The 24,232-nt window shown below is 38.2% G+C and overlaps 1 protein-coding gene across 1 annotated transcript; it reads right to left on the bottom strand.

The window, feature by feature from the left end:
* Nucleotides 1-2,114: 2,114 nt before the first annotated feature.
* On the bottom strand, nt 2,115-4,411 carry NAP1L3 (nucleosome assembly protein 1 like 3). The gene has a single exon (XM_056124099.1). The coding sequence runs from the start codon at nt 4,355-4,357 to the stop codon at nt 2,981-2,983; it is 1,377 nt and encodes a 458-aa protein (XP_055980074.1). The 5' UTR covers nt 4,358-4,411; the 3' UTR covers nt 2,115-2,980.
* Nucleotides 4,412-24,232: the final 19,821 nt, after the last annotated feature.

The following is a 24,232-nucleotide window of genomic DNA, read 5'->3' as shown; positions in this document are numbered from 1 at the left end:
AATTTTAAAAGAACAAAATCGGACGCTCAGTTCCCCCAAAATAGGATTGTGAAAAACAAATGGCTGCAGTGATAAGAGAGGATGTGGGGAGGACCCTCTGGCCCGAGGGGCTGGGGGCGGGCAGCAATACGTCAGCGAGCCTCGTTTTGGAGCCACAGCAGAAAGAAACTGCGCACAGAAAAGGCTTTTCAGTACGCGGACCCTACAAAGGGATTTTCTCCAGCCGCGCCCTTCCCCAGCCCCCGCTTCCGGCTCCAGAGCTCTTTTCCAGGCGGCTCTTCCTTTTGGTACCATTCATTGGCTCAGGATGTGAGATGGACAAGTTGTTGACCCAATGACTGTGTAAGCCTTGGGCCTAATGCGTTTTATCTACACACTCTGCGGGTGATAGGTCCGGTATAGCACACAGCATGTTTGCTTCTGCATAATCCTGCTACTACTCTGACGCACATGTCCGTGACAGGTCCTGCATCCTCCCTCCCCCTATTAAACTGAAAAGGAAAAATAGCAGCAAGATATCTTTTCAGTTTGTTCTCTTGCTTCTACCCGACTTGAGTTCACCTTTGATTTTGAGTCGACCAGAGCAGAGGAGTTGTGATAAAAGCCCAAACTCACCCACCACTTCCCTCCCCCACCCGAAAGCCTCCTCGGGAGATAAACTGGGAGAAATCCATCTATTATTTATACGCCCATATTTGTGTAGCGTGCTGCTGAATGATTTTATTTGCGGCTTTTCAGCTTCTCTTTCGCAAATATTCTGTAAGAGGCTAAATTCTCCAGTGTTCTAAGTATGTACTGCGGATGTTGCATTCCATATTGGCGGTTTAAGGGAAGGACTCTGCTATCTGCCATGTTTGGCAAGCACAGTTCTGGTTTAGGCACCCTTGTAGCAGTGCACCTTTGTAGCAGTGGAACAGGAACATAAATTTATAATACTCTAAGTATGTAAATATGTATGACACACCCAGTCATGATGGTTGCAAAAATCTAAGAAATCAAAACATGCTCAAAATCCTGTTGATTTTGTATAAACTATGACACGTTAAAAAATCAAACATACTTGCTTGATAAATATAGATTTGTAATGTTTTCACGTTTATAGATAAGAAGGGGGTGCTTGTTAACAGGAAAAAAGCAATATACTAAATTATATATGGTGGGGTTTGGGGACCCTATTAGGTAATTTTACAGCTGAAGATTCAGAAATCTTCAAATTTTGCCTCCTTGCTTCTGCTTTTTAATGCAGTAAAGTCTTGAATGAAATATTATGTAGGCAGTGGAAATGGAAAAATGTGAGATAAAGCACTGCTTTATAATTTGTTGTACTTGTTAGTACCTTTGCCCCCATTTTAAAGCTCTCTTACAAATTGACTTTAAGGCTCTCCCTTTCCATAATTTCAAGCTAAAAAATGGGATCTAAATATCCTGCAACCTGCTGTGTGATACTGAAGAGATTAAGAGCATGATGTCACCTATAAAAATGAGCTATGGTAGTGTGAGCCTCCCAAGTCAGGAGGGTGGCAATGAATTATTTTCTCATCCTACTCTTGGAAGTGACAGAGAGCTTTTCTTTTTTCTTTTTTAACTTTCTTAATTTTATTTTTCTAAATAGATGGCTTTCCTTGATCAGAAATTTCCATTTTGGTTCCCACTTTTCCCCAGCCCCGCCCCCCACCATCATTTCCCTGTATGCTTCCCTTCACCCACTACACCCTTTTCCCATTCCTCCTTCCTCAAAATTCCCTTTTTCTTCACTTGGTCTTTTCTTTCCTCCCCACTGGCTCTCCCTTCCCTCCTCCCTTCTTCATCTCCTTCCCCTTTTTCCAAACTCCTATCCTGTTCACATACTTACTCCCTTTGCCTTACCTCCCTTGCCCTTCCTTTTCTTTGTCTTCTTCCACCATCTTGCTGTTTCACTCACCCTCCCTCCACCAATTCTCCTCTCCCCTCCCTTGTCTATCTTGTCCCCTATGTCATTTCTCTTTAACTACTTGGTTATATGTTCTCCGAATAATAGCTAAGATCTGGGGAAAGTCTTGAAATATTCATAATAATTATAATTGTCAAGTCCCATTTCCCTTAATATTTTCAGTTTTGTTTTTAAAAGCACCAAATTTGGGAGCACAATACACTTTATTTGACATGTAATTATTTTAGGATGCAATAGAGAACATGAAAAATATCAAATAACACAAATTGAACATTTTCATTGAAAAGAAAATTAGCACATATTACAAAGAAAATGTTACTAGTAATTTTAGATTACAATTAAACAGTATAAGATAAAGAGACTTTTGCCATAAAATACTATATCATATTAACACTTCAGTGGTAAACAATAACTTCATTATAACTAAATTTATACACCACTATTCACATAAACAAGCTCAGTCACATTCTACATGGTATTAATAAATATCCTTAAGTGTATTCTAATTTTTTCAGGCAAATTTCACAATACTCTCTAGTAGTTAAACGTGTTGTATTTCTATAGCAAAGAATGCACTGCCAGTGGAAGCATATTTAAATCCTTAGTCTTCAGAGCTGAATAGGAGAAAACAAAGAGCTGTGTTTTTAGCTCAGGAAATTACTTTTTCAAGCTTTTTAAAAAATCTTAGTTAACAATTCTGAGAATAATTCTAACAGTTTTCACAGTTAAATTATAATAGGAACATAACAAAAGGACTTCACAAGAAGCAAAATCTATAGAATCAAGCTAACATGCTTTAGGTAACTGACATTTTACATATCTCTTAAGAATATCACATTACAACAGGTTACAACAGAATATAAATAATAAACTAATACTTAGACACTTTTAAAGAAATTTTTAAAATACCAAGAAAATATAAAAGCACAAGACAGCAAGGGATATTAGTATGGAGATTACAGGGCAGGTTTTTTTTTTTCTCAAAGCTATATAAACCTGCTTCACTTCAATTTTGAAATTCTTGAAAATTCTTTCAGGCAACTTTCCTTTTTATTTTCGGTATCTTCTATTTCTGTAATAGGCACCATTGATTTCTCCAGTGTAGTAATAGACTGATTTCAGGATGACATTATCATGTAAAATTTGACCAATTTCAAAGTCCTCATCAAGGATTGCATCTTCTCGTGGTTCCAGCTTTCCGATTTTGGGAATCTCTGGAGGGCTAAAGAAATTGAAGAATGATGCATTAGGAACGATTCTCGGCTTGATTTCAATTTCCCCAGTAGCAGTTGTGCGACTGTAGGTGGTTGTCACGGTGACATCCTTTCCTCTTCTCCAATCTATTTTACAGCCTTTACAATCTTCAATTTCCCATCCGCAAGAGAAGAAAGGATCGTTGTGATCTGGCTTCGAAGTAATTACGTACGACTTCGTTAGCACTTCATTTCTGAAGTACGGATTCGGCAGAAAATGGAATTCAAATGTGTAGCTTATGGGCTGGCCAGGTTTCGAGAACTTCAAGCTGACATCTGACAAATACTTCAGAATTGGCTCATCATACTTCTGAATCTTGGTACCGAGCTTCTCCACATTTCTTAGAACTGTTAGCCAATAATTAGGGATGCCTTTGGGATCTTCTCTTCTGGACTTTCTCTTATGAGCTCTTTTACGACTTGCTCTTTCTTTAAGCCTCACCTCTGAAGCTCTTCTAGAAGATTCTCTCCGGGCATCCCTTGATTCCTTTGGTTTACGCCGCCGTTCTTTGTCTTCTGCTTTTGCTTGGGGTAAATCTTTAGCATCTTCTTTTACTTCAGGCTTTGCCTCCGGAAAATCTTTAGCTTCTGCTTTTTCCTTTTCAGGATTTTCCTTGGGAGCCTCCTTTTCTTCCGCTTTCGCCTCAGGCTTCTCTTTTGGCTTGTCTTCTTCTTCACCCTCTAAGGGAGGCATTTCACTACAGCTGTCTTCCTGGACCTCCTCGTCACTGCTGAACTCCTCATCCTCCGAATTCCATTCACATTCTTCTCTTGTCGGTTCGTAGTCTGCATTGACAATTTTGCATCGCTGATCGTATATAGGTTTGTTGAGAACAGCGTATTTTTTTTCCAGGTCATGAATTGCCTTCAGGAAAAGGGTGTCGACCTTGTCGCATTCCGTTTGAATATTTCGGAGTGCCTGCACACGATTTCTAACTGCCCGTGGAAGGCGATCCAAAAAATATCTACCCGAGGAACGTGACCTCCTGGAAGGCTCGTGTTTCCTTTTCTTGCTGTACAAGAGGCTGAGACTGCTGCTGCTGCTGCTGTCACTGCTGCTGGAGGAGCTGCTGTCAGATTCTTCCCCAGAATTACTAGACGAGCTAGCCTTCGCTTCTTCGGCCACCCCCGGGGCCGCAGGTTCCGGGACCTTATTAGCATCAGCTTCTGCCATTTTGCAAGCCTGCAAGCTTTTCAAAGTGGGACTAAGACAGAGACCCCGCGCCCAGAGCTGAGCAAAAGACTCACGGATCGTTGAGTCGCAACCGCAGAGATCCTGGCGCAGGTGGAAGTGGTCCGGGTCGAGACAGCGCGGGACTGGGCAGGGCCGAGTTGCAGGGAGAGCGCCGAGGTGGCAGTGGCGGCGAAGGCCTGGAGAGCAGGGAAGGCGGACCTGGCGAAGCCTCTCCCAGCGGCGGCTGTTGCGGGCAGAGGCTTGCCGCAGTGGAATGGCGCAGTGCGAGGCCCGAGGATCTCTTCGCTGTTTACATCACAAGCCCCCTACCCTTTCGGTCAGACCACCAGCTAATTTGGTTTACAGAGTGCCTGAAGCTCACACCTCATTTGCTGGGGAGGGTTGATTGACAATTGTTAGCTCCAATGAACGATCAAACCCAATAGCCTCCCCCCCGAGGTCACGCCTTCTTCCCAATGCTGCCTAGTAGCAGAGGCACACGTCTCTGTAAGGCTTTTTTAAAATAAAAATTCCCCCCAAATTCAATTTATATATCTTTAGAATAAAAAAAAGATGCTACGACTATTATATCCGAGGGAAAAAGACTATCAATAGATCCTAACAGAGGGAAAAGAAGTGTCCTCCCACCCGTTCAGCATAAATTCCCCTTTGGTTGATCAAACCTGTTAACAAAAAACGTTTATTAAAACATGAATTAAAATACTCCACCGGTGTTATCTGGTAGTCTTATTGTGGATGACTTTCCGAAGTACGTCTATTTTATCTAAATATCCTGCGACCATGTTTTTACTCCGCGGGGAATGAATAAAATGCCGAGTTAGTTGTTACAGAGTGGGGGATGGGCTAGAAAGCAGGCGTAGTAGCTTTCACACTCCACCAGCAGCTTTTCCCAAGGCTGTCTCGTAATTGACAAGTCTAGTTTATATTCATATACAAGATTTGCGGATCAATTTTACTGGGAGTTCGTTATAGCAATTTTTAGTCTATTTCCCTTTTTTAAGCCGGCATATAATACACCCTAACGTTGTTGCCGATTTGTCAAATACCCTCACTGCTTATAACAACCTTATAGGGAAAATATAAGAGCATTCAACCATTACGTAATACTTAAAAGCAGGCTTTTTATATGCTTTGGTACAACAGTTTTAAAATCTAGGAACAGCGGAACGGGAGGGGGAATTTGCTCTACTAAAAACGTATCCTCAATCAGGGAATATTTTAAAAAGTCATCTACCATCAATTTCCTTCTAGTATAGTAAAATTTTATCCAAATTAAAGTGTTATCTGCAAGTCCAGAAAATATTGGACAGATATTTGCGACATTAAGGTTAAAAACATGTATCTGTTATTTTGTTCACAGGCTTCTGTACTGCTTTAGGACCTACTCCCTTGGTAAAATCCCAAAACAGAATTTGCATTTCATTGAAAGGTAAGATGCGTTGTAGACCATTTTTATAAAAAAAATTACTTATTCGTATTTTAATAAAAAATACACTGGATATTGTCTTCTAAAGATGTACTTGGAAGATGTCGGTATTTCCACGGTAGCAGAGAAATCCACATTGATACGAATGTAGAGGATAACATAATTACTTTCACAAGAAAACCTATTCATAGAAAATATGTACTAGATGAAATACAAATTATGATGTATTATTCACTTCAAAATGAAAAATATTACAGTAGCTTTTGATATTTTTATTATAGGGTTTGTGATTTGTTATATGTGTTAAGTTGGGAAAATTATTTCTGATCATCAAGGTATATAAGCACTATATAAAAACTTACATTAAAGAAAATGCTGGTCATAGTAAAAATATACAATATTAGCTAAATGATAACCATTACTAGAATTTTGATGAATATCTTTCAGATTTTTATCTTACATATACAAACCTGCAGTTCATACTTATTTTATTTACTCCCATTTTATTTATGTGAAAGTATAATTTATTATTGCTGATGTCAGTTAATGTCAGTTATAGTTTCAGTGTGAATGATTGGTGTCTTATTTTGAAAACATGCATATTTCATGGAATTAGTTGCCTTAATATATCATATTTCTATTTAAAGCAACTATTTTCCACACCCACTTCTCACTAATGTACAATTATTATTATAAAAACTATACATAGCTAGCTACCATATGCACCCATGAAAATATAATAGGATAAAATCTAGAAAACAGTGTTATAATAAATTGTAAGTTCATTTTTTTTTGTTATGTGGTGCCAAGCTTCTTTCCACCATAATGTGCAGTACCATAAACAATATATAGGAAATCATTTATTTATAATTACTAATATGTATTTGTACCTGTTATGTTCCAAGCACATGTGGAGAGGAAGATATTATGGTGCTGAATAAAATGTAATGTGTAATTATACTTTTATTTAATAATTTTAATCAAATAGATACTATAGGAGTATAAATAGGGCTTTTAATCAATGTGTATGTGTCATGAATTTTGCTGTGCAACTTATTCATTTAAAATGTTGAGTGCCTTTAATGAATGCTCTTATATTTTATAGTGCTTTAGTGCTTCATATACTTGTTAAAATTTGTACCATCAGGAGTTAGTATTTTGGAACAATCAATAAGCTATAGGTCCAGGTTTTTTAGTATTTTCATTAGCTTGAAAAATTTTGTCATACCATTTATTCACTAATATTTCTGTCGCACATTTAATTAAAATACCATTTTTATCATATTAACTAGATTTCTTTTTGCATATGCTGTTAATAATCTCAAAAAATATTAAAACAACTTTTAGGTAATTTTGTTTTGTGAAAATTGTATGTATTTATTGAGAAAGGGTAGATAGTACATTGGAATCATAATAGAAAATAGGAAGTAACACAAAACACAAAGAGGAAATACCTATTAAATTTCTTCCACTATTTATATTTCTTAGGTTAGTGATAATATTCAATGTTTTTAACATGTATATTATTTATTTGAGAATTGTATTTTAATTTACTGTTTTTTTACAAGATTTCAAAAGAAATTAATCTGTGCTGAAATTCTAAAGGTAAAATACTATCTACTGAAAGGGCTTTTTAGGAACTTTTCAAGAATTAGTACTTGATTACTCATACTGGTACTAGAAAAGTTTGGAACAGGAGAGAAAAACATAAGTAAACAGAAAATAGAATATTTTACAGACCTCAAATAAAGATAACAAACTATTCTGAGCCTGGAAAATATGTTCTCATCCCATAAAACTCTAGGCAGATGAAATCTAGCCACAGTGTTCTACTTTTTTTTGATGTGTATGCACTATCTTAGGCATCTCATAACACACTACTATTATTGTAACTTTTTTGATGTATTATTAAAGTTAATTTTATTACAGTAGGTTCTCAAAATAAGATAACTCTTTCTTCACATTTATCATATGTAGAACACATTTTCTATTGCTACCATTTGGTGGGTATTAGTTCTATAATAAGATGTGTTCATTTTTCTTTATAAAGTTGCCCATATATTACATGCACATCAATGCGTTGTTTTAACATATTACTATATTCTTCTGGGGTGTTAAAGATTTACCTTTATACATGAGATGATGCTTAACATAAAACTGTAGGTACACTCAAACTGAGCATGATTCTGATAAGCTTACATTTTGCCTGATATGTACAAATCACATCTTGTTCCCATTCATTACCCTTGTCACACAAACACACACACATAACATACAGCTTCAAGTGCTTCAGTGTAATTATTTGCTGTATAAATTAAAGTCAAATATTGCAAGTTCGTGTTTTTTCAATATTTTAATTTTGTTTGTTTTGTGTCATCTAGAGACATTTTATCTGAATACATAAGTTTTGTTTTATACAGTTTTAGTAAAGTACAAAAGAAACATAAGAGACTATTGTAGATAAAATGTACATTATGATGTCTTGATTAATCTTTTCATGTGTGAAGTTGTCATCATAGTAAAGTAATTAGATTGTTCTTTATTCTTCCAAATATTTTCCTGCAATTTTGTCATCCTTCTGTATGTCTGTGTGTAGCCATTCAACTTCCTTTGTCCTGTCTTATCCTTTCATGGTATGTAAATATAATCATACATTGCTTTTTGTACTTTATTTAATTTTTAAAAATTTTTAAAAATTTTACTTGCATCCAGTCTTGTTTTTTTTTAATTGAAACACTGGGAGATGTGAATTTACAAAACTGTTCACGATAGGGTTTCACTCATACAATATTCCAACAGCCATCCCTCCACCAGTGTCTTCTTTCCCATACCTCCACCAGTTGTTTCTTCTTCTTCTTCTTCTTCTTCTTCTTCTTCTTCTTCTTCTTCTTCTTCTTCTTCTTCTTCTTCTTCTTCTTCTTCTTCTTCTTCTTCTTCTTCTTCTTCTTCTTCTTCTCCTTCTCCTTCTCCTTCTCCTTCTCCTTCTCCTTCTCCTCCTCCTCCTCCTCCTCCTCCTCCTCCTCCTCCTCCTCCTTCTTCTTCTTCTTCTTTTTCTTCTTCTTTCTCCTCCTCCTCCTCCTCCTCCTCCGCCTCTTCCACTTCCTCCTCTTCCACCTCCTCCTCTCCCTCCTCCTCCTCCTCCTCCTCCTCCTCTTCCTTCTTCTTCCTTTCTCCTTCTCCTTCTCCTTCATTTTATTGAATGACATTGGTTTATAAGAATGTAAATGTGTATGTGCTGTAGGGGCACAATATCGCTTTGCCATGCACAGCACCACAGTACCAAATTCTCTTCACCAGAGTCCACTGGACCATTCATCCTGTCCCCCTATTGATAACATTGGTCCTCTGGTTAATTTCAACATTAGTTTTCTCATTTTATTTCTTTACATTACATCTATGAATGTGATCAGTTGGTGTTTGTCTTTTACCATTTGAAATATTTTTCTTACATAAAATTCTCTAGATAGATTAATGTTGCTCACCCTTTTTAGTGACTGAGGAATATTCCATTGTGGTTAAATGTCATGGATTCTTTATCCACTAACATGTTCTGGGACACCTGCACTGATTTCATATCTTGACTATCATCAAAAGTGCTGCAACAAATATGGGCGTTAATAAATAGTTTTGATTTAGTGTTTTTGTGTTAGTTGGATAGATAAATAGAGGTGAGGTGCTGGAGAATATGCTAATTCTTTTTTTTCCCTTTATTTTATTTTATTTTATTTTTTTTAAAGTTGTAGATTTACAATTTTTTGTGCTAATTCTTTTGTAATAAATATTTTACTTAATCTCTGCACGGTTTTCCATAGAGAGGGAATCAAGTTTACTTTCCCACAAACAGTGAATAAGGATTCCCTTTTTACTCCATCCACATTAATATTTGCACTTGTTATTTCTGGGTGTTTTTTTTATCATTGTAGGATATCTCATTATCATCTTGATTTTATTTCCCTGATATTCAATTCTATGAGAATTTTTTCATATGCCTGTTGGTGACATGTGTGTAGATTTTGGTAAGTAGATCTAATCAGCTATTCTTGCTTGTTTTAATAGGGTTTTTATTTTATTTTTTTATTTTTTTTTTATAATTTATTTATTTATTGAATCACTGTGGGAAAAGTTACAGAGCTTTCGGGTTTAGGTCTCAGTCATGTAGATACCGAACACATTTCCCTTTACCAATACTCATTTTTAACCCCGAACCCCAATAGACCCCCACCTCCCACCCCTCCCACTTCTTGTGAGGCAGATGAGTTCTAGTTAATACTCTATCTACTTTGACTAGATAGATTATTTCGATAGAAGATGCACAATTATTGTTTAGAGTTTACGACCCACCCCCCACAATCAGACATGCTGAAACAGCGTTGTGAAATGATTTGCTTTCTACAACTTGGTTTAAGAATAAAATGATGTCGTGCGGCCGCTATCGCGGCCGCGTGGTTTTAAATTTCTGCTATTTTACTTATTGACCCTGGAAGAATTTCTATTAAAAGTTAGCTAGTTAAGAGATTGGTTTCTGTGCCCTGGAGTCGTGGACGTGCCGGAGAGCCGCTCGTGGGGGGCAGCTGGCGACCTCGGTGGGACGTGGGGGACAGCCCACAAAGCCCCCCTTCCCATGAGGTCCCCGCCGCTCCCCCGAGCCTGGCTCAGACCTGCTGTCCACAAGGCTCCCGTGCGGCCGCCATCTTTCTTTCCAGAGAGGAGCGGGCGGGCCGGTCAACGCCCTTCCCCCTCCGGGCCGGCTTGGTGGCGTGGTTCAACACAAGTCCATTTGCTTTTCTGCTCCAAGCGGCTGGTTCTCTGTGCTAAGTCCTTGTGCCTCCGGGGCCGTGGCCGTGCCAGAGAGCCGCTCGTGGGGAGCAGCTGGCGACCTCAGTGGGGCGTGGGGGACGGCCCACAAAGCCCCCCTTCCCATGAGGTCCCCGCCGCTCCCCCGAGCCCGGCTCAAACCTGCTTTCCACAAGGCTCCCGTGCGGCCGCCATCTTTCTTTCCAGAGAGGAGCGGTTAATAGGGTTTTTAAATTTTTGTGTGTGTTTGGTTAATGCTTTATATATCTTGAATATTAGCACTTGTCGTATATAAACTATATAGATATTTTCTTCATTTAGTAATGTGTCTTTTTTTCTGGGTGAAGTACCACACCCAGCAGTGTTTAGGGCTTTGCTATCAGGAATGACTCTTGGGAAGGCCCAGGCCATACAAGGTGCTGGGGATCATAACTGGATCAGCTGTGTGCAAGGCAAACACTATACCTACTGTACCATCTCTCTAGCTCCAAGTCTATGTGTTTTTCTTTTTACTGATAGTTTCTTTCCCAATGCAATTTAATTTTATGCTACCATAAGTGTTTAAATGTTCTAGGGCTGTCATTTTACTACACCACACCCTCCACCAAGTCCCAATTTTTGTCAATCATTGTCAGTCTTAACCATCCCTTATTACTCCCTCAAGTTCTGGGGCCAACCTCTAAGAATTTGTCTTAATTGGACTTTGTATATTCACTTTATTTATTGATGTACAACATATGAATGAGGTCATTCAGAATTTGTTTTCCTCCTCCTGAATTATTTTCCTTAACATGAACTAGAAAGTTCAATTTATAGTATAGCCCAAAAGCATGATTTTATCTTTCTTATGTAAGCCTAGTATTCTATTATGTATATAGAGCAAAACTTCTATGCACAGCAGGCACTTGTAATTAAATAGGGATGAATGTATCTTTTTGCATTAATATTTGCAAGTTATTGGAATAGATGCAAGGAGTAGAATAGCGAATTCATATGGGAGTTCTATTTATAACAGTTTATGACAGAAAAGCTAGGTGCGTTTAATGGGGGAATAAAAGCTTCAACAAATGGTACTGGGAAAGCTGGGAGCCACATAGAAGAACAATGATATTGGACTGCTATCTTACACCATAAACAAAAGGTAATTTAAAGTGGATTAAATACAACTAATCTCCATATTGTTTTACATAGAAACTAAATAAGAGAACAGTCCAACTAACGGTATTTTAGGTTCTTTTTTCACTGTATCCACTGCAACAATGGTTGCTTGTGTTCTTTTCAATATATTAAATTCTTACTGGTGTGAAGTGGTATATTATTGACACTTTTACCTGAATTTCACTGATAATAAGTAATAATGAACATGTTTTCATATGGCAATTTTGTCTTCCACAAAGAAATGTCTGTTCACCTCTCTATGTCTTGACATTTTTATCGTTGGTCTTTTTGTTGTTGAGTTTTGTGAGTACATTATAACATGGATATTATCCCTTTGTTATGTGCATGATATGCAAATATTCCCTCCACTTAGTAGTATCTTTTAATTCTAAACATTTTCTTTCACAGTGCAAGATTTTTAGTTTGATATAACCCCATTTGTTTGCTGTTAACTTTGTTTCTTTGACAAAGAACTTTGAATCATTGAAGTCAATTCTGAATCTGATACCAGGAGAATTATTTCCACATTTTTATTCAATATATTTTATGCATCTGATTTTCATAAGAGTATTTAATCCACTTTAAATTACCTTTTGTTTATGGTGTAAGATAGCAGTCCAATATCATTGTTCTTCTATGTGACTCCCAGCTTTCCCAGTACCATTTGTTGAAGCTTTTATTCCCCCATTAAACGCACCTAGCTTTTCTGTCATAAACTGTGTATGTATATATAAATAAAGTTATAGCTGTACTATAAATTAGACTCCATTTTTCTAAGTTTACTTTTTCCCTACTAATACACTTTTGACTATTAACATTATAATTCAGTTTAAAGTTGGGGAACACAATTCCAAGAATCATTTATTCCACCTGAGATTATTTTTGAGTATTTGATTGAGATTTGATTATTATGGGGCTTTGGGGTTCCACGCAAATTTGCTTGTAGATTTTCTATGTTCTTCATAAATGCCATAGAGTTTTGATAGATAATGTAATTAATTTGTATCATGCTTTGGGAATGAAAAATCTCAGTAAAATGATACTTTTAAACTTTTTTGTTGAAAACTGTGAGATAGAACCTTACAAAGCTGTTCATCATTTGATTTCAGTCATAAAATATTCCAGCATCCATCTCTCCACCAGTGTACATTTCCCCCTACAATGTCCCCAGGTTACCTCTCATCACCCCCACCTCTGCCTGCATCTATGACAGGCACTTTTCTTCTCTCTCTCTCTCTCTCTCTCTCTCTCTCTCTCTCTCTCTCTCTCTGCTTTTGGGCATTATGGTTTGCAATATTGATACTGAAAGGTTATCAAGAATATCCCTTTCCCTACTTTTAGCACTTAGTTCTTTACTAGCATGATCATTTCCAGCTATTATTGTAATACCGGTTTCTTCTTTATAAAATGATAATTTTAGTAATATCCATTATTTAAATCTGTAAAACACAATATTTCTCCATATATTTGTGTCTTTATTTAAATAGAGCTCTAAAGTTTTTCATGTATAATCACTTTCACATTTAAAACAAGAAAGTCTTTGGGGCTGGAGTATAAGACAGTGGTAGGACATTTGCCTGGTGTATAGCTAGCACAAGGTTTGATCCCTGGCATTTCATATGGTTCGCAGAGTCCACCAGTAGAAATTCTTGAGCACAGAGTCAGGAGTAACCACTGGGCATCGCTGGGTGTGGCCCCAAGACCGATACAAAGAAAGAAACTCCAAAACAAGTCTTGACTCTAAAAGATATTTTATTACTTATGAATTTAATTAACTGTTTACATAATTATATACATCATAAAATATAGTGAAATACCTAAAACGTGTAAAATAATGGCTTCTGGTCTCAATATTGCTAAATTTTCTTTATTTTACTTTTTGTGTTATATAATATTTATTTGTATTAATTTTTAAAATTTCAGTTTAGAATCCTTGGATTATAAAACCTTTAATGTAGGGTTTCATGCATAAAACATTCAAACACCACACCCTCCACCAGAGTGTCCACTTTCCACCACTAATAATGTATTAAGTTTAGAGCACCATACATTATTACTTAATTTTATCCACCTAATATAATTTATTCAGTTATATATTTTACCCTAACCACTACCTTTTTATTGAATCACTTACAGATACACAGTAACAAAGTTGTTCTTGAATGGGTTTCAGTGATACAATGTTCCAGCACCCATTCCTTCATCTGTATGCATTTCCCACCACCAATGTAAGAGACAAATACCCAAGGACAGTAGAAACAAGGGCCAGAATGACGAGTCCATGTTTGTAAGTTTGCTTCAAGTGTGGGGGAGAGGGCAGTTAGGATAGAGAAGGGACCATTATGACAATACCATTTATTTTTGTTTTAGTTTTAACTGTTACTTGGAGTAATGATCTCAAACATATCGAATTCATAAAATATTGCTCTTGTTGGATGCTAAAGAAATCTTCAGGACTCAGTGTTCTTATACATATGGGGAATTGATATATATATATATATTAGATATGCAAGGCATTTGCTACCACAAATAGTTCTTCAGTTAATTTTTATATATATGTATATATAGTCTGACACATTCTCAGTTTATTCTACTTTCCCTCCCCTACATTTTTATTTTATTTTAGTAGCAGGTAAGTTGAGGAATAAATAAATATTGTTCAGGTCATGTAATAATGGATAATTTTCCTAAGCATTATGTTGTGTTTGTAGTTGTCACTGAACAAAGCCTTCAGGAATTTTATTTTTTGTAACAAGAGATGGTAATAGTAACTCCCACATAGAGTTATCATATAAGAATCAAGGGGGTTCGTAAAAAGCCTTAAGTGGTGCCTTGCATGTGAAAACCCTGGTTTGATTCCTGGCACCACATAGGGTCCCTGTGTACCACCAGAATGACCTCTGAGCACAGAGACGAAATAAGTCCTAGGCAGTATTGACTGTGCCCTATCTTCCATAAAAAATTAAGGATTTATCTATATATATATTCTCAATCAGGCACATAAAAGCTCAGTATTGTCTGTTATGATTATACCTTTCACAGTGCGACATATGGATTGCTATACCACTTAAATAATTCCTCAAGGATTCCAGGGTCAGACTTATGAAATTAATCAACTTAAATTACTGTGTGTTTTTTGTGAAAATCCCATTCAATTTCACTTAATCACTTAATCACTTAACTTCCCGTTAGTCGTCGATTTGCTCGAGCGGGCGCCAGTAACGTCTCCATTTGTCCCTGTCGCGTGCTAGTGTAGCCCAATGGCATCTGTTCGCTCCGGGAACATGAAGGGCCTCAAACCGATCGTTCATGATCTTGACGAAGAAGTCTGACCATCTGGTAGGTGAGCGGCCACGCGGTCTCTTGACATCCCGTGGAATCCAATCAGTAACAGCTCTAGTCCAGTGGTCGTCTTTAAATCTCATTACGTGACCAGCCCATCTGATTTTCGACACCTTGGCAAATGAGACAGCATCCCTGATCCTTGATCGTCGACGGATGTCAGAACTCCGGATTCGTTCTCTCAATTGAGTGAAACGTGATATTCCAAGCATAGCTCTTTCTATTCTTCTTTGGGAGACCTGAATGGTGTTCTCATCTTGTTTGCGTAGGGCCCAGGTCTCTGAGGCATATGTTAATGCAGGAAGAACAGTGGAATCAAAGAGATGTGCCCGGAGCCGGAAGTTCTTCGTCCTCTTAGCTATTTCTTCGACGTTCTTGAAGGCGTTCCAAGCCGCTCTCTTCCTCCTGCGCAGCTCGGGTGCCAGGTCATTTGTCATGTTGACCTCTCGACCTAGGTACACATAGCTGTTGCATTCGGACATGGTCGTTCTATTGAGAGCGAATGGGGCGTCAGGAACGAGGTTGTTTCTCATAAACATTGTCTTCGTAAGATTCAGCTGTAGTCCTACCTTTCCACACTCACGGTCAAAGTCGGCCAGCATTTGTGCCGCTTGGCTGATTTAATTTACCCATTCAATTTAGAAAATAAATTATGTTTACCTTATTGTTCAATCACATTTTGATGTTAAACTGAGAATTTGTATACTTAGTTTGATTCTTTTTCTTTTTTTTATGTAGGAGCACTGCTATTTATTCAGCCACTGATTAGCTGATTGAATTGGGCATGAATTCCACCTTACTTTTTAAAATAATTTTCCTTTTTTATTCTTATATTTATTTATTGAATCACTGTGGGAAAAGTTACAAAACTTTAATGTTTAAGTCTCGGTCATACAATGATCAAACACCTTTCCCTTCACCAGTACTCATCTTTCACCACCAAGAACTACAATATAGCCCCCTCCCACCCCTCCCAATGCCTGTGAGGCAGATGATTTTTACTTAACTCTTCTCTACATTGATTACATTCATTATTTTGACAAAAGATGCATCATTATTGTTTAGAATTCCCCCCCCCCAACAATCAGAATTGCTGTAAAGGCATTGTGAAGTACTTTGTTTTCTAAGCTGGTATGAGAATCATATAATGTCATATAATGATTTTGGATTTCTGCAAAGAGCCAGATCATTACGAGATTGGTTTCTGTGCATCTGGTGTTATGGATGTGCCAGAAAGCCGCTTGTGGGGGGCAACTCGTGACCTCGGTAGGGCGTGAAGGACGAGCCGATACCACCCCTCGTCCCATGAGACTGCAGTTGCCCTGTCACCACCAGCTCATACCTAGCTTTCCTGTAAGCTCTGAGGCGGCAGCCACCATGCTGCCGGGGGGAAAAGGGACTGAAGGGAGCAACACCCTTTCCCTGCTGGGGAGGCATGGTGCTGAAGTTTAATGCTTGGTTCATTCACTTTTCTGCCGCAAGTGTTGGGCTCTAGACTAAGTTCTTTTGCCTCTGGAACCATGGCCGTGCCAAAGAGCTGCTCGTGGGGGGCAAGTCGTGACCTCAGTAGGACGTGAAGGAAGAGCCAGTATCGTCCGCCTTCCCATGAGACTGCAGTTGCCCCGTAACTGCCGGTTCATACCTGGCTTTCCTATAAGCTCTGAGGTGGCGGTCACCTTGCTGCTGGGGGTGAAGAAGGTGGAAGGGAGCAACACCCTTTCTCTCCTGGGGAGGTATGGCGCCATAGTTTAACGCATGATCCATTCACTTTTCTGCTGCAAGCTTCCAGGCTCTGGATTAAGTTCTTTTGCCTCTGGAGCCATGGCCATGCCGGAGACCCGCTCATGGGGGGCAACTCGTGACCTCGGTAGGGCGTGAAGGACGAGCTGGTACCATCCCCCTTCCCATGAAACTGCATTTGCCCTGTTACCACCAGCTCATACCTGGCTTTCCAATAAGCTCTGAGGCAGTGGCCACCTTGCTGCCAGGGTGGGGGTGGGGGGGCGGGGAGGCAGAAGGGAGCAATATGCTTTCCCTCTCGGGAGGCATGGTGCCATAGTTTAACGCATGGTCTATTCACTTTTCTGCCACAAGTTGCCGGTTTCTGGATTAAGTCCTTTTGCCTCTGGAGCCTTGGCCATGCTGGAGAGCCACTAGTGGGGGGCAACTTGTGACTTCCGTAGGGTGTCAAGGATGAGCCAGTATAATCCCCCTTCCCATGAGACTGCAGTTGCCCTGTCACCATCGGCTCATATCTGGCTTTCCAATAAGCTCTGAGGCGGCGGCCACCTTGTATGCGGTCCAGATGCATTTCTGCCAAAAGCCGCTGGGTTTTGAGATTTGTTTCTGAGTCTCTGGGATCATGGCCGTTAACCTGCTTGATCAGGAGCCAGAGAGGCCATTTGTAGGTGGCGACTGGGGGGTCTCATTGTGATGAGGAGGAAAGGGCCAGTTCCACCCCCATTTGGTGAGGCCCTGTGTGTCTCATCACTGTAGGCTCAAACCTGACTGTCCTGTGGCCTCTGGAAGATGGTGGTCACTGGGCCACCAGGGGAACAGGCTAAGCACGAAACCTATTCCCACCTGGATTGGCCCAGCGCCAGTAACCTACTGTAGGAACAGAACGCATTTCTGCCAAAAGCCTTTGGGATCCGAGATTCGTTTCTGAGTCTCTGGGATCATGACTGTTAACCAGTTCGATCAGGAACCAGAGAGGCCTTGCCCCCAATTATATAGCTGAGCCGGAGATGGTTTGTGGGTGTGTTTCCCACATACCTAACTTTTGGCAATTTACTTTCTTGGTAAACTTTGTCCCAAGTTTTTGGGGTCTGGCCGAAGGCACAGCACTAATTTAGGGGTATCTGAACGTCTGACGGTGCCATCAGGCTGCTGATGCCCTTGTCTCACAGGCACAGACTGACCTGCTGGCGGCACCATACCCCCAGTTTGATTATTTTTAACTCTGGGATATTTTTTAAATTAAATTTTATCATTATATTGTAAAAATGATTGCTTCATCAAATCTCACATTAATACTTTTGGGGTGAAAATAACTAATATTTCACTGTTCTCCAATCTAGCAATGAATAGGAGGTAATGAATTGTATGTATCAAAGCTATAAATGATTAAATTAACAGGGTTGGATGCTAAATGCTCATTGGGTTTTTTGTTATAATTTAAAACAATACTTCATCCAGAGAAAGACATAAGAAATAGAGCCATTAATTCTCCATATTCATTAATTTAGTTTGGTGAGTTTATTGCAATATATGGAACCGTGTTTCAAAATTATAATACTGAGATTAATCTGTCATCTCTTATAACCACCATTTGTTCACCTAAAAACTGTGTATTTTTTAGCAATGACCAAATGCTCTAAATACAGTGATTTCATTATCTGACATCATGAACTTCTGTTCAGTCTTCCTGTAAGAAATGTTAAAAATTACAAGGTAAAACATGTGTAAATTTGACCAAATCAGCAATCTGCTTGAAGCAGATTCCAGCCTATCTCTAGTTTCTAGTTTATATGTTGACAAGGCACATTAATTTACTACATGTTCAGGATATAAATATTTAGTCTTGTAGTAACTAACTTCTCTATGCTAGTTACTCACATACATTTTTGTTGGGTTTTGGGCCACACCCATTCGCGATCAGGGATTACTCCTGGCTCTGCACTCAGGTATCAATCGTATCAGATTAGAGGACCTTATGGGGTGCCAGAGATGGAAATTGGGTCAACCGCATGCAAGGCAAGCATTTTACCTGTTGTGCGATTGCTCTAGCATCACATATATTTATTTTGAATTGCTAGAAGACCACAAAAAGTCAAATTAATTATATTTTTAATATAATAATAGTGTATAATTAAGAAAATCAGAGAGGCAGTACAGAGGGAAAGTCAGTTGCCTTGAATGAGTCTGACCTGGTTTGATCCCTAGATGACCACATGTGATCCCTGAGTATCCCCAGGTGTAAACACTGAATAGCGCCAGAAATGGCTTAAAATGTGAAAAGAAAACAAAAAATGCAAATAAAATCAAAACATTTGCTTACTTAACCCTGATGTTTCAACTTTCATGTATATTGGTTATGTTCTTAAAAAAAATTTAGGCACCATGGTTTACAATCATGTAAATGATAGGGTTTCTTACATAAATAATTCCAGCACTACACTCTCCACCATGGTGTTTGCTTCCCCACCCCTCAACTTTATTTCCCCAGTGGTAACCTTCCAACAGAAGACCAATTCTTCTAGAAAAATAATTATCTGAAAATTTTTTTACAAATAAAATACATTGAAGGGAATAGATTAACTATCATGGTGCCTATCTTCTTTCAATACATTGTACTATGTGCTTTATAAACATGGTTATTAAAAAGTTTCATTCAAGATAAAGTTAAGATTAAAATAAATTCTAGAGAGCTATTATTAAATATTATAACTGAGAGTCAGTAAAAATGTATTGAATACTTAAATTTTGTTAAGAGAATAGATATCATCTTAAGAGTCTTGCCATGAGAAAAATTATTTTTTAAAACCACTAATCAGAAAAGCATTATTTGCATTTTCCTTTTCTGAGCCTTGTTTGAATTAGCTTTACTTACGTATGACATGGTCTGGAGTGATAGCACAGTGAGTAGGGCGTTTGCCATGCACGTGGCCAATCTGGGTTCGATTTCATTCCCTCTCAGAGCGAACAGCAAGCTACTGAGAGTATGTATCCCGCCCGCATGTCATGCCAAAACAGTAACAACAAGTCTCACAATGGAGGTGTTACTGGTGCCTGCTCGAGCAAATTGATGAACAACGGGAGGACAGTGCTATGTATGATATAATATTTTCTTTCATTTTAATTGTTTAAAAATACTATTGAATACCAAGATTTAGCTCCTTTTGTTGGCAATTCTCCAAGCTCTTAAACTGTGAGGTTAGGTTACTTATGTGGCCTTGCTCCTCCTTCCTGAGGAATGCTTAGAAGGACTGCACTCATTTGTGGAGTATAAAACAGCATAACATGAGGCTGACACCTAAGGATAGTAGATACACAGGGCAGGAAGATTTCTCCATAGCTGGAAGCCTGCCTCATGAGCAAAGGGGAGAAGACAGCTGGAATAGAGAAGGGATCACTAAGAAAATGATGGCTTGAGGAACCGGTTGGGATGAGAGATGTGTGCTGAAAGTAGATAAAGGACCATACATGATAGCCTTCTCAGTGTCTGTATTGCAACCCATAATGCCCAAAAGTAGAGAGAGAGTATTAGGAATATTGTCTGCCATGCAGTCAGGGGGAGGGTGGGAAAGGAGGATATACCAGGGATATTGGTGGTGGGGAATGTGCACTGGTGGAGTGATGGGTGTTTGGTCATTGTGTGATTGTAACCCAAGTATGAAAGCTTGTAACTATCTCACAGTGATTCAATAAAAATTTAAAAAAAGAATATCAAGATTTTTTTAATACCTAAAACTGGTAACAGTGCCACCCTCGAGAACATCATGCGACGACTGGAATGGGAAAGAATGGAAGTGAAGATAGATGGTCGGCAACTACACCACCTCCGCTTTGCTGATGACATTGTTCTAATAACACCAAACATCAGCCAAGTGGCACAAATGCTGACCGACTTCGACCGTGAGTGTGGAAAGGTCAGACTACAGCTGAATTTTACGAAGACAATGTTTATGAGATCCATTCACTCTCAGCGGAACCACCATCTCTGAATGCAACAGTTATATATACCTAGGTCGAGAAATCAACATTATGAATGACCTGGCACCTGAGTTGCGCAGGAGGAAGAGAGTGGCTTGGAATGCCTTCAAGGGCGTTGAAGAAATAACTAAGAGGACAAAGAACCTCCAACTACAAGCACATCTCTTTGATTCCACTGTTCTTCCTGCATTAACATATGCCTCAGAGACCTGGACCCTACGAAAACAGGAAGAGAACGCTATTCGGGTCTCTCAAAGAGGCATCAAAAGAGCTATGCTTGGAATATCACGATTCACTCAAATGAGAGATAGAATCCGGAGTTCTGATCTCCGACAATGCTCAAGAATCAGGGACGCTGTCTCATTTGCCAAGGCATCAAAAATCAGATGGGCTGGACACGTAATGAGGTTTACAGACAACCGCTGGACTAGAGACATTACTGACTGGATTCCACGGGACGTCAAAAGATCGCGTGGACGCCCACCTACAAGATGGTCAGACTTCTTTGTTAAGACCCTGAATGATCGGTTTGAAGCTCTGCATATTCCTAAAATGAACAGATGCCATTGGGCTACGCTAGCACGCAACAGGGATGAATGGAAACGTTACTGGCACCTGCTCGAGTAATTCGATGAATAATGGGAGATCAAGTTATCAAGTGATCAAAACTGGTAACATCCAAAACTGCTGTTGAAGCATTTAAATGGTCTGGTAAATGGCAGAAATCTGAGATTTAGAAAATTTCTGCCTTGGTAACTATGAACAAATGAGGTGGTTCTTAAAATGTGCAAAGATATGTACAGAAGAGTGTCATATAAAAAAGACATGTTGCAAAATAACAAATTCAGTGTTTTCTCAGCTATACAAAAATAGCGATGTAATTGTGTGTCTGCGTTAATGTTTATAGAAAAATAACAGAAAATATACACACTAAAATAATCAAATAGAAAGGAGAACCTTAAGTTTTTGTTTTTCATACTTAAGTTTTTCAGAATTTATGAGCAATAAGTTTTTGGTAGCCTTTTATAACAGGAAGATACGTAAAAATCACCCTACTATAACACTAACAAAATCAGTTTGTGGAACTGGAGTGATAGTATAAGGCACTTATGCAATGTGGACTGGGTTCGATCCCTGTCACTCCATAAGCCCCTAAGTCTGCATGGAAGATACCTGAGCTTAGAGTCACGAGTTGACTGTAAGTATGCCCCCCCCCCAAAAAAAAACAAAAAAAAAAACCAAAAGAAAAGAAATTGTCACCCCTCGAGGTTAAGATTTAGTTTGGGGAGCTAGGAGACAGAACAGCTAATAGGGCACTTGCCTTGCATATGACTGACTCAGTTTGATCCTCAGCATCCCATATGGCCCTCCAAACACTTCCAGAAGGGATTCCTGAGTAACCTCAAAGCAGTATCTGGTGTGCTCCTTCCCCCAAAAAAAACAAAATAAAACTAAACTAAAATATGATGATTTAGTTGGTCTTCCCTGACTTTGAGAAATGTATATCAAGTAATATTAACATTATTTATGTAGACATTTTTCAAAGTTATATATACTACTAAATATTGAAAATGAGAAAAATTTTAAACTTTAGCTCTTTGCATTAGTAGTTATAAGATAATTATATATTACCTAGATAATATTTTATGAAAATTAAAATATTTTCCAAATTGATTCTTTCAACAGAGACATATTAACCATTTATATATTTTCTTTATGCTGGCTTAATAATTGTATATGTTTCTCTTAAAGATCTGATGCTATGCAATTTGGTTACAATGGTGTGAAGAAAATTGGGCCTCACACAAACATCTTAGGTAAGAAAAGGGTGTTTTATAGATCTCTAGACAGAATTATGGAGAAACCCAGGAACCCTGTGACCACAATTTAAGTTACTGTTTTATAATATCTATTGCTGTCATCAGGGTCTATGTTGATCAGTCTGTGTTGAAATTAACGTTTAGAGACATAAAGGAAAGTAGAAAATCAATTTATTTTCCTAATTATTCTTGGATTATAAAATCATTAAGTTGTATCTCAATATAGCTCTTTGATTACTTTGTAAATGTTAAAGCATAAAACAAAGGTCAGAGTGTTGGGACAGAATTTTGTCTAATAAAATTTAATGAAACAATTGAGGCTATATTTTCATTGAGGAAAGATTTTTCAGTTAGTCATGAGGTAAGACAATTAGTTGACCAATTATGGATAAGATCATGTAGTGATATGTAGTAGTTATATTAAGTGATTATTTACTATCTACCAAGCAGTGACAGTTAATAGTGTAAAATATCAAAGGAAAACAGTACATTTAATCCAGGTTGTTATAGTTTCCATTTCCTTTCTTGATGATTATAGTCAACACTAGTCTTTAAGTATCCCAATACTTGTATGTGTGAAAGGGAAGGATAAATTTGAATCAGATCTGGCTATCAGTTCCTTAAATAAATTCATTAGTCAGAAAGTTCTGATCATAACATATTATTACTTTACTTGAATAGAACCACTTCTAATTAAAATACCTCTTAAAATTTGGTTATTTTATGGGCTGCTTTTCATTCTGTAACATAATATTTACTGCCAACATAGTACAATCATTCTAACAAATATTATCTCAACTCATTTATTTCTGGTCTAAGTGGAAGAACCTGAAAAGGATACTGTAAAGAAGCAGCTGGAATGATGAGAAGTACATGAAAAGTGTGTGCAGTCATTAAAGTCAAGTGAGGTAAATGTTTCAAGGAAAAAAGATTGATGTATTCCGTCCCTGATACTGATTGATGATATCTAGATAAGGAATTATAATTGAGGGTCAGGGAGCTAACTAAAGTGAGATGAAAATATCTGGTATGCATAAGGTCCCACATTCAATATTTGGCACTGCATGTCTCTCTGAGCACTTCTAGGTATAGTTTTGGTGGGCTCTGAGCAGTGGGAACCAAGCAAGCAATACTGTTTTGTCAGAGTAAGTGCTGAATCATCATGCCCGTACTGCTGGCAAAGTATCAAGTAATTGACAAGTACCTTCGAAATGCTGCTGGAAATTAACTTTTACATTTAGTTACATGGGCACCATTAGTGACTAGAACAACTTCCATGGAGTGGTTGAAAATTGGAAAGCTCTGCTAGAGTATATTTAAGATACAATGGAAACAGAGGAATTGCAAACTGTATGAACAGCTCTGACTAAGCCTTTTCTTAAAAGAGGGCAACAGAGAAATGCAACCGTAGGTAAGACCGGAATAAGAAATAAGAAGTGGTTTTTGTTGGGTTTTATTTGTTTTAATTAAAACTTTTGTTGGTTTATCATTGATTTATAATATTCTATGTCAGGAGTACATCTTTATATCTGTTTTTTTTTTTAGATTGTTTTCTGTAGATTGGGAACCTCACCTCGTATTGGCCAGATGATTGTCTGT

The sequence above is a fragment of the Sorex fumeus genome, unplaced genomic scaffold (genome assembly GCF_029834395.1).
Source record: "Sorex fumeus unplaced genomic scaffold, SorFum_2.1 ptg000050l, whole genome shotgun sequence".
Taxonomy (NCBI): Eukaryota; Metazoa; Chordata; class Mammalia; order Eulipotyphla; family Soricidae; genus Sorex; species Sorex fumeus.
Note: the sequence above shows the minus strand (reverse complement) of the source record. Positions and strands in the feature narration are given on the sequence as shown.